This window comes from Merops nubicus, unplaced genomic scaffold (assembly GCF_000691845.1).
Source record: "Merops nubicus isolate BGI_N331 unplaced genomic scaffold, ASM69184v1 scaffold27854, whole genome shotgun sequence".
Taxonomy (NCBI): domain Eukaryota; kingdom Metazoa; phylum Chordata; class Aves; order Coraciiformes; family Meropidae; genus Merops; species Merops nubicus.
Genome location: NW_008602678.1, coordinates 1 through 11,871, shown reverse-complemented (window position 1 = coordinate 11,871; position 11,871 = coordinate 1). Strand labels below are relative to the sequence as shown.

At 38.7% G+C, this 11,871-nt stretch overlaps 1 protein-coding gene across 1 annotated transcript; it reads left to right on the top strand.

Annotated features, from left to right (window-relative positions):
* Window positions 1-247: 247 nt before the first annotated feature.
* On the top strand, window positions 248-4,832 carry SUMO1 (small ubiquitin-like modifier 1; the record flags this gene model as incomplete). Its single annotated transcript, XM_008938440.1, has 4 exons — window positions 248-322; window positions 1,579-1,656; window positions 2,801-2,872; window positions 3,954-4,832. Coding segments are annotated over 4 exons (294 nt in total), but the record flags the coding sequence as incomplete, so codon positions are not given.
* Between the last annotated feature and the right edge of the window lie 7,039 nt (window positions 4,833-11,871).

Below are 11,871 nucleotides of genomic sequence, written 5' to 3'. Positions count from 1 at the left end.
CCAAATGATCCTTCTCTAATCTCTTATGTTCTTTACGGCAGTTCTCTTCTGTCATGAATTAAACTTTCCACAGGCAGACACCCTTTCATAATACTATGTTGCTGGTATTTTCACACACAGAAAGGAAGAAATAAGGTACTTTGGATAGTCTCGATTTCACGTAATAAGGATGACAGCTGTCATGCAGTCCAGTGAAAATAAGTGTTGAACTGATCAGATTTTTAATTATTTTTTTTTTTCCTTGCAGGAAGCAAAACCATCAGCTGAGGACTTAGGAGATAAGAAAGAAGGAGAATACATTAAACTCAAAGTCATTGGGCAGGTGAGTTTTAAATAATTACTTGTTGATGTTTGGTGGAGGTGTGAGATTTTGCGTTGTAGAAATGAACAAATGAAAGTTGATGCTTTCAGTTCTTCGATGCGGATCCTCCCCTGCCATGATCTACTTGCCAATTGCCAGTAGTATGTGTTAGAATGCTCTCCAGTGTGGTGGTTCTTAAAAGCTTGAGTAATTTATCCTTACTACTCAAAATTTGGTCAGTGTGATCCCCATCTTAGAACCAGGAGACCTAATGCATTGGGGGATTAATTTATCTAAAGGTATGAATTATGTGGCAGGATAGCTAAAGTCGTTCTTTGGAGTTCCTGTAGCACACTGAGCAGCAGATCAGCTTTCTTGGACAGATAGGAAGGAGATTCTGCTGGCTGGCACGTTGGTAGATGTGAATGGTGGATTATGAGACTGAATTAGAGCTGTGTTGGAATGTGAACGTTGAGATCCTTCTTGAACAGAAGTCCTTCTGTGCAAAGAACCTCTGGCTCCCATGACTTAACACAGTGTTGTTGATTGGAGCATAGTGTGATTGCTGTGCTGTTGTCTGGAGATGGATGACTTAAAGCGGGGCTAACACCAGCTAGCTCACCTCTTGCTGGTTTAATGGGCGTTGACAAAAACACATTCAAAAGCTAAATGTGACCCGTGTGCTTTTTGCACTGCACCTTTTCCAGTCTGCTTTATCTGTAGCTGTTTTGACAGTTTTAGTTAATTGTATCTTATGACCAGTAGGAAGCACTAGAATAATGAGATCTAGGATTTCTCCTTAGGTTAGTGTTGTGTTGCCAAGTCTGCCTGTATCCTAACTTCTAGATAATTACTCCAATTAAATGAGGTTTCATATATATTTTGAAGTGCAAGCTTTGACTTGGCTGTTTTGGGATCTTAGCGCAGAAGTCCCCTGTGTATGTTTGTTTCTTAAGTACATCAGCTGGGTAAAGATGGAAGCACAGACTGAACCATGTGTGGGTTTTAGTCCTTTTAGATCCAAAACCTCCCTAGCGAGCCTAAGGCTAGACTATCTAATTTGTTGCAAACTAGAGGTTCCTGTGGAAGTGCATGATGAGTTTAGCGACTGATAAATCATTCAGGAGGTTCATGTTATGCACCAAGGTATGTGTGGTGATATACAAAACTAATATGGAATGGTTTTAACTAAGTTTTTCTTAATGAAAGCCTTAAAATTACTGTAGATAAAGCACGCAGATACTACAAAGACAGTAACTTTCCTTTTCTGTTCTTAGGACAGCAGTGAAATTCACTTCAAGGTGAAAATGACAACACACCTCAAGAAACTCAAAGAATCATACTGTCAAAGACAGGTTTGTGAAACAATGTCACCCTTGACATATAAAATTAAAAAGTCAAATGCTTTATCTGTACTGTTCTCACTGCTCTTTCAAATAAAGGTATTTATTGAAATAGGCTTCTGTCTGGCTATGAGCAGGACAGGTACAATGTACAATTTGTCCATCTGACACTACAAATATAAGATCTCATTTCTTTTGACAAGTAAAGGTATTTCTAGTTAAGACTGTTTTGAATGTTGTAGTAAGTTAAAATTGCTGTTTGAGAATATATAGTGGCTGCTCAGAAGACATGGGTGTTAATGCTTGGGCATGCATTTATAGCTACTGTAAAATCTCCTGTCTCTGAGGGAAAATCCCTTAAAGTTGTAGAATACTGCAGCTTAGGATGAGAGCAGCCTTAGGCATTGTTACAGCCATTACTATGGTAATCAATTAATGCTAGCTATTATGCCTCAAGTTAAAGAAATCTCTAACATTAGTTGTGGATGTTGGCAAATCATAACTACAGTTACAGAACAAAATATCTCCACTTCTGGATTCTGTGGCAGATACTGTGGACTCACTGCTGCTATTTCCAGAAGTCCTGGCCTAGTTTACCCCCAGCTTTGGGGATAGATGCCTTGTGTGGCCTTTTCTTGAGTAACTGTGTTGGAGTTCATTTCAGGAGATACTATCATAGGAAATAATACTTTCATTTTTTTCTGAACACCTTGAGACAAGTTGAACTTGTCAATTGAAGCATTCTTCTGTAGCATGTGTTCTCTTTGGCTGTCCTTCTGGAGTAGGAGGGAAGAAAAGATCAAACATTGGATATGTTTGTGGCCAAATACAAATTACTAAATCTGATTCATTTGAGAAATTGAAATTTTAAAATAAGATATTGGAAATAATATTCATGCAGCAGTTTTGACTGATGAAGGTGCATGTTTGGAATTTTTTTTAAGAAAAAAATTGTTTGAATGAACACAGCTATATCCATCTCCTGGGCTGAGTTTTGGAGAGTCTGTGATTTCCTTAATCAGTACTGAATATGGGTTTTGGTAGCCTTTCTATGGTTTCTTATTTTTTTACTTTCACATGTTTTTATTAAAAATCTTGTAAATCCATACAAGTTCCAGTAAGGTTTTTTCTTATACATCTGTTTCTTTTTTTTCAGGGTGTTCCAATGAATTCACTCAGGTTCCTCTTCGAGGGTCAGAGAATTACTGATAATCATACCCCCAAGGAGGTGAGTTTCTTAGACAGTTACATAGTTCAGTGGAGAAACTAAATACCAAATTGGTTTCTCTGTTCTGCTGGACTGTTAAGCAGAATGAAGGTGTTTCTTAAATATAGCAATTTTTTGGACTATACTTAGTCAACTATAATCTGATTTTGTTCAATAATGCTGAGATGCAGTTTAGAAAGAGACTGACTGGGCATTCATGTGTAATGTTGTCTCAGAAGGGAGGGTGTATCACTGCTCACCAGAGAGAGGGGAAAAAAAGCCAAGGGAACTTCCCAGTTGTTGAGCTAGAACTTCAGTGTGACTTTGGAATAAATACATATTTAGTTCACATTTATTAGATGGAAGTGTAAGTAAACAGAGAACAGGTTACTTTTGCTGTCCAGTGGCTTCCAGCAATTGTTATGACAAAGCAGGAAGAAACACTGGTGTAGTAATGGCCTTCTGAAAAATCAACCAAGTTTGTGTCCAGTGAAATTGAACAATGTGGCCTCTTTGAGAGTTGTAAACAGGCTCTGAGTTGCAAGCCCTAGGTCTTGGCTATATTGTGGGCTAGTATGCTATATGTAATGCACGTGGCTGTACAGCTGGTGCATTTGCTGTGGTGCTGGTCACATTCCTGTGCATCTGTTGCCCGAGAAGGGTGTAAAGGTAGCACCTTCCAGGCTGATGGGTACTGCTCCCTAAGTGGGTTTAGACTTCACTGATAAGGTTTTGCTTTGTGCACGTGGCTGTACAGCTGGTGCATTTGCTGTGGTGCTGGTCACATTCCTGTGCATCTGTTGCCCAAGAAGGGATTTAGAGAAGGGTAAAGGTAGCACCTTCCAGGCTGATGAGTACTGCTCCCCAAGTGGGTTTAGACTTCACTGATAAGGCTTTGCTTTGACTGAGATGTATAACACTGAAGGAAAAGGACTAAAAGTCATCAGTGCTGGCTAGTGAGATGGGGACTGAAATTTTTTTCACTTGTCTGAAGAATTATGGGACAGAGGAATAAACCATTGTGTAATTTGTCTAGGACCTGCTCTGAATTCTGTACACTGGATTTATAACAATTATATGCTATTTTTCTCTGTTCTCACAGCTGGGGATGGAGGAGGAAGATGTGATTGAAGTCTATCAGGAACAGACGGGGGGTCACTCAACAGTTTAGATCCTTCTGTTTGTTTTCTTCCCCCTTAATCCTTTTTTATTTTTAAATAATAGTTCTTTTGTAATGTGGTGTTCAACACTGAATTGAAACTGGCACCCCATCTCTGGGAGTTTATTTTCAAGCGTCTGGTATTTTGAATTCTCGTGCTCATTATACACTATTGTTTCTGTTTTCATTGTGCTGAACTTTCGTGATCCAGCTGCAGCCTTGCTCCCCTCTTCCCTCCTGCCCTCCCCTTTAGAAGTACCTGTACACACATGCATTTGTATGTTCACTAGGCTCGTGCATTTCAGGCACGAAGGCTGTAAGATCTGCCAGGTGGGCGAGTGTCCGTAATGACTTCTGTATCTGCCCTGAAGTTTTGATGTGTGACTGTTTCACTCCTGGACTATAACTTTCAGTGCGAGATGAAGTTTTTTCAGAGAACTAAACTGTGGAGAAATTGTGTATCCATAACTCAGAGCTATTTTGCTTAAATTGTGCTGATGGCCCAAGAAAGAAGATTACCAAGTTGGAAATGGAAAAGCTAGAACTGTTGTCATCTGTACCTTGCTCCAGAGATGGCTTTGCTGAAGACATAAAATTGAAAACCCTAATGATTCTTAAATCTTGCCAGAAGATCCCAGAAGCATTTTAACTTCATATAGCAATTAGTACATGCAGGTATTCACGCAAGAATGTTCACAGCAGACAACTGGTGTTACTTTGACACTCTTGTTTGTACCTTTTGGCCTGGGACGTGGGTTTTGAATGGACATTGTCTGTACCAGCTTCATTTAAAATAAAAAAGAAAAACAATTTTGTAAACAACTTGCATTTTCTTTTCAAATATCTGGAAATTAACAAAACCATAAAAAGCTGTAACTAGGGCATGCTTTTCCAGTAACTATATGTTGAAGCCAGAAACAAAATGTGCTCTGTAAATATACCTCATTTTAAATTTTTTTTTTTCTACTTGCCCTAGTAAAATACTTGATCTGCTTGGTTTGCTGGTGACTATTTGAGAGTACTAGCTGTTTGTGTTAGAGAATGTTCACATACAGCTACACACAGCTTCACTTCATGCACAAAAGGTAAACTGAAAATTCAGCTCGAAGGAAATAAAAAGATTTTTTTTCATGTCTACATTTCCCATGATCATGGTACCATTAAATCATCTCTCTGTGATAATGATGTGGAAGTTTCATGGTAGTTCATGAGGCATCAATAGGAGGGTCCACCTCATGTTATAATTGTCAGTCTGAGGACACGTTACTGGATATGAAAGCTCACAGGGGAGGTTATGAGCAGAGTAGGGTCAAGATGTTTTTGTGCTGTCCCTGCTTCAGCCTTTCTGCAGATAAATAGGTCTTGTTTCAGACTGGGTTTGGTAAATCAAGACTACTTTGAATACCAGCTGCCTTTAAAGGCACAGTGCTGACATACCTGGAAGAAACTGCAGCTTTTGCTAGATCAGTTTCTATGGCAGTGGCTGGAAAGCTGGAAATGCATTTCCTTTCATGTGTGTGGTTTGTCATGTTTCTGATGTAGTAATACTTCTGTACAGGTAGTTGCACAAAGCCACTTTTTAAAGATTAAAATTTTTGTTTACAGAATGTCACAATATAGGGTTTTCTTAAGTTTTCTATGTAATTCAGTTGTTAGGGGGGTGAGGGACTGCTGCTGTGATGTGGAACACCATGGCTTCTTTGCACTCATCTGATGGTTTTCAGAATACTAAATATATCTGCTTTAGAATACCAGAAATAAAACAGCCTTGTGATTATTATCAGATCATTTTCTAGTTCAAATTTATATAATGCTGTTGTTAGTAAACATATTTCCTTTATACCTCTCCTGCAAACTGGGGACTGAGGTGCAGGGGACAGTAGTTTACTCAAGTCGCTCTGGAACAGAATCCAGATCCCCTGGCTTTGATGTTAGTGCTCTAGCTGCTGCACCAGCTTTCTTTGCTTTTTACTGTTCACTCTACCCTTCCAAATCTGTTTCTTATGCTCATTTATATCAGATTTCTAGTTGAAGCACTGCATTTAGTTCTCTTGAGAATATGGAGGAGGGTTTCCTGCAGAATGCAGCTTCAGTAGGATGAAGCTCAAGGCAAAGATTTTTTCTATTGTGTAACGTTGCCCTAAAATACATCTCTGTGGAGTGGATATGGTACCAGTGACAAACTGATTTAACCTCTTTCTCAGGCTTCTGGTGAGGCCTGAGAGAACTAGTGCTTCAACAGAGCTGCTGCTGTAAAGCTGTGTCTGTACTGATATAACTTAATGGAACAGTAATAACTGAAAATCTGTACTCTGCCACAAAGGTTAGTATTGAGAGCTTAATGTAAAATGAGAAGATATAAGTGTACAGAATCTTCTTTTTCTTCTGCATTTTTTCTTTATTTACATGCTTATCTGTATATTAGAAGAACTGAGTTCAGCTGTTGATGGCTGGTTCTGTTAAGTGTTTTAAAAAAGCAGTGGGATAAGGAAACTGTCTTCACTGAGTCAGTTATGCAGTGGAAGGTGGAGGCTAATCTTTGATTTATTTCTAGTTGTGAAATTAATATATTATTCACTATGGTAGTGTATAAAAGCTCTATTGATAAGCACTTTACAATTATCAGTATCAACAGGTTTTCTTAAAGTGGTGTGTTTAAAGAATTTGAGTATTTTTTGAAGTACAAATTTAATCTACATGATTATCAATTTGGCAAAAAGATTTTTTTAAAAAAGTCATGATTTGGACTTCAGTTAGGATGTCAGATAATGCTAAAACTTGGGAGTCTGCCACAAATGTTCACTAACCTTGTGTTGTTTTAGAAGCACTAAAAATGTATACTAGATTTCTACTTTATGTGGAAATTCTTTTTAAGAATATAGTACTAAAATACACATGCTGACTTGTGCATCTTCTGTATGCATTTTTGAATGATTGCTGTTCAGGTAAATTTTCTTAAATTAGGACACCAGCTTCTGAGGCACCATACAGAGAACTGCAGGAATTGTGCATGTTGGAAATAGTGTAAACTGGCTTTGTTTTGCTTTCAGAGCCAGTACTTAATGCATATTTAATTTAATGAAGTTCAGCTTCAATTTAGAGACTGCAAAAATTGGTTACTCTTCTCCACAGGAGACTCTCTACAAGAACTGCAATACAAATTGAATCTACAAATGTTACACTTTCTTACCTGAGATAATATTAAAAGTACAGAAAATAAACCTGACTTAAAAGGAAGAAGAGTTCTTACCTAGCTATAGTTTCTCTGGTGTAATCTTATTGTTGATCTTGTGTTTGATAGTCCTTGCCTGCAAACAGTGCTCTTGTTGCTCCTTGCCTGAAAACTGTTGATAAAGTGAATTGCAGACACAGGACAGAATTCCTCCTTGGGTTAGAAAGCTGGTGATTTGACTTGAAACCTACACATGCAGTCAGCTCTTTGCCAGTTCACTGGCAGTTTCTTTGACTTTGCCACAGTGCATATGGTGCTTTCTGAGGCACTGAGCCTGGGCAGGAGATTGGACTTCCTCCAGGAGCTGGCCTTGAGCAAGGTTTGGAATGGACTGGGGAAGAAAATCTTGGCTTATGCTAATACCTTCTCGTGGGCCACTAGTTCTGTCACAACAGTGTAAACAGAGAGCAGAGAGAGTTGTTCCTGCTCACCTGTAGTTCCCATGTGTCCTCTTATCCCTGGTACTGCTTTGTGCCTGACAAATTGATCTAGGCTTCCCTTAAGAATACCTGTCATGCTGTTTGCAGTGTTTTAGCATGTGGTATGCAGTCTCCCCAGTCCCTGTGTTCTGAGGTGCTGGTAAGAATGAGTTCTTGAAGCACACTGTGCTGGAGTCTGCTCCAATGAACTGTGGAAAGGTAATCATAGCTTCAGATGTGTGGGGAAATCTAGTTTAGCTTCTTTCTGTAGCATCAATGATTGCTATAAGCTCTCAAACAGTTCAAGAATAAGATGTATGTGAATTGCTGATGGAATTTAGGAAATATTGGAAAACTGGTTGAACAGCAAAAGAACTGCACCCTCTTGGAGTTTGAACTAAAGGCAGCTTAACTAACTGCTGAGGTACTGGTGCTGCTCTTCAGGTTTAGCTACACTGAGAGAACTGACTACGGAAGTATTTTTGTCCAGCATGGCACTAGGTGTAAGGATAATATTATTACTAAGGAAAAAAATAACTGCACTCTTTGATTAATAGCCACATACCTGATTAAAAGTGGTGCTTGTGTTTCGGCTTCCTCCAGAGCTAGTCTATTGGTGTTCTCTATTACAAATAGACAAAAAATACTGTTATAATATTGACATTACAAGTATTTAGTATGATCTCAGACATATAAGTTTTGTCTTAAATTGTAGTTGGATATTTTTAAATCTTGCTTGGCATTTAGGTTTTCAAGACTTCCTCTGCAAATGTTAGAAGTTGAATCTTTTTTTTTAGAACTGTAGCTACAGAGACTCAGGCTTTCAGAGAAAACAGAAAATATCAATAAATGAGCAGCCATAGCTTGAATGCTACTATTGCTAGCATCTTGTACAGTTGTATTGTAGCTAAGCTGTGGAATTTTTCTTCTTCAGGCTGCAGGGGCTGTGGAAGAGAGGACTTTTGTTACCATTATCTGTTTGATACTGGAGAAGCAGCTGAGGTACTGCAAGTTTGGGACTTGAAATTCTATTGCAGACACATAGGCTAAATCTATCTTTGCTAGAAATCATCCATTCAGATGAGTTATTTGCAGCTAAAGTAAACATTAGCCTTTCTATAGACCACCTGCTCCTCCTTGTTCCTCTGGCTGTCTCTTCTCAAACTGCAGAAGCTTTCTGTGATAACCCTCCTGCTGCTGCCAAATACGTTCTTTGCGCTGCTTGCTCCAACTGTGACTTCTTTGTTGCTGCCTCCTCCTGGTGCCTCCACTCTTCTTCTACTTTGTTTCTGCAAACTAAAATATAACGGATTATTAATTGCTATAGCAACCTTGGGCTTGCTGAATGTTCTTGCTAGAACAAGTTCTAGCCCGAAGAGCTAAGCAGGTTACCAAAGCAAAGGGGAGAAAAATTAGAATAAAGAGACAAACAGATGTTGGTTAGTGATACTTAGCATATGTCTGGTTGGTTCTGCAAATTAGGTTTTTTTAAAAATTACTACATACTTTCCTTTGTATTGTCTGTAAAGGGGCAAAAACCTGAATTATAATTTTTACATGTGTGCTTTTGAGGAGGACATGAGGGCTAGGGGATACAGGTACATGGCTTGCATGGAACAAAGATGTGGAGACAAGTGATGGTGGAGATCACAGGGACAGCTAGGAAAGTTCAGAAAAAAAGAGCTGAAAGGGGAAATTGGAATGCATTTTTGTGGAATAACAAGCCCAGAACAAGAATCTAGACTATGCAACAAGCAAGTAAGGCAATGGAAAGCCTTGGCTGAGATTCAGATGTAAACAGGATCGCAGTCAAACTGGGCTATTTTTGCAGGAGGATTTGCACTGTGTGTAAAAACATGGAAGTAAGTCAATGAGGTTGATGAATTGAAGAAATATTCTTATTTTGGTAATGGGGAGGTAAGGACAATCAAACTAAAGGTTGTCTTCTTCACCGAGTGCTACTTAAGGTCATTTCCAAACTGACTCAAGGTTCTCAGTCCAGCAGTCTGACTCAAATGCCTACTTGCTTTTTGTGAAATAAAGTTAAGTAGGGCATAGCACTAATAAGAAAAAATGCTTTAGAAATAAAATTTGTCTGTTCTTTTCAACCACCTGATTAAAAGATGCTGCTTCTACAAATGTGGTTCTTAGGAATGCCCATGACCAGGTATGCACTCTGAAGTGTTCAGTCGTTCCTAAGGAGGCTGCAGCTCTTGAAAATCACCAAAGGAGGTCGGTGTTCTCCCCAGGAAATGTCATTAGTAATGAAAAGATAAGTGTAACAAGCAAAGCAATACGATGGTGTCAGAGAAGGGTTGGTTTGTGTAAGCAGAACGTTTCAAAAGGTGAACAGAAAGGTGCTAATTATATTACATCAGAGCTTGTTTCTGATACTGATGGGTTTCCCAGAGCTCTGCCTTAAATATTTGTGTGGGTGTTTAGTTTTGTGGTGTGTTTTTTTTTTGTGGTAGCACTTTTTTTTTTGGGGGGGGGAGGAACGGGAGGCATGTGGGGCTGGGTTGGGTGGGTTTTGGTGTGTGGCTTTTTGTTTGTTTGTTTTTTGGTTTGGGGTTTTTGATTCCTAAAACTATGTCAGCAGAGCTAAAGAATAAAAGTGCTCTTACGGCATTTTTTTTGTAGTATAGAATTCTTGTATCATTAAGGAATAATCTACATTGCTATGAAATGTCTCTATGACCACATAGTTGTAACTGTGCTGAGGTCTTTGTCAGGGGAAATGTTCAGTAGTGGTTTTGGTGCTGTGTGGAATATTATCTTCATGAATTCACTGTAAACTAAGTACAATTGATTGAAACCTGGATTTGTGTAATGACTTTGATTCACTGTTGATACGGATTTTTCTTTAATGAGTTGTAAAATTGTAATTTTGGGACAGACGTAGAATTCAGAGTAATGACAAATGGAAGTATTTTAAAAGCAATGAAGTTAAATTAGTAGACGTACAATACTAAACTCAGGAAAAATCTAGTGTGATGCTAAGAGACAGAACTTTATGTATGCACACATTTTAGATGAAAAGGTCTGTGATGTTATCATCTAGTTTGGAATTTGCCTGGGGTACTGGATCAGTTTGCTACTTTACAGTTTCATATGTTATTAGTCTTTTACTATATTAGAAGATGCTTTGTTATATATATGCTTCTTCATGCTGGAACATTGACAGGTTTGAATGTGCATGCCTGGCTGACAAAAAGCAAAGCAAAGACTACAGTAGTTCTGTGTCATCATTACATTCAAATGTTCCCTTCTCAAATGAGAACACATCCTCACTAACCGCAGCTCCTCTGCACTCCTCTCTTTTCCAGATCTGCCTTCACTTTTTCCATTTATTCTCATTGCTCTTTCTTTCTCCATTTCTGTTCTTGTTCCTTCCTCTTTTTATTCCAGTTGTAGCCACCACCTTTCTGCCTTTTCTGCTTTTTTTTCCTGTGCAGATTTCTCTTCTTGATGATAGTTTTCCAGGAGGAATCTGAACTGGAGTATAATTAATACACTTAAGGTTAACATTCTGTAAATTATTTTGCTATTAACTGAGATTTAAAATTCTTAAGCTATATGCCTTATGTACTTATTAAAATAGATTTAACTTACGTGGAACTTTTCCTGTCACTGTGGCAAACAGTGCCAGTTTCCTTTATATATGTTTTACTATTTTTTCTTCCAGTAAGTATCTATCTGCCTTTGTGATATCTGATGACGCTTAGGTTAACTTCCTACTATTTAGTGTCCCAGTAAGTTGCTACTTAAGCTATATTCTCCAAACCTCTGCCAACTTCGTTTTTTCCTTTGTATTTTTTCTACATGTTTTGAAGCTGTAATATATGAGGGAGCAGACACAGGGGTTTCATCTAGTCCCAGAAAAGAGGACACTTTGAGGAAACAGGTGAAGTCTAAAAAAAGCCTCTAAGTGGTAGCAATCTATTTGCTACAGGGTGGCTATGGTGAAATGGGAAAGCTACGAACAGTCTGTATTTCTCCACTTCTAAACTGGGACTGAGTTAAACTTTCCTAGTAGTTGCAGGGATTTAGGATGCAGCTCTGGAGCATACCCGACCAGTCTCTTCGCCTTGGTCTGCGCTGTCCCTTTCCAAGAAGGCACTGGAGTGCTGCTGTGCTCTAGGTTTTCTTTGAGAACAGACTTAGAGATTTACAGTGGGGGACTCGCGGTTTTTCCTGGCCTGGCCGCAGC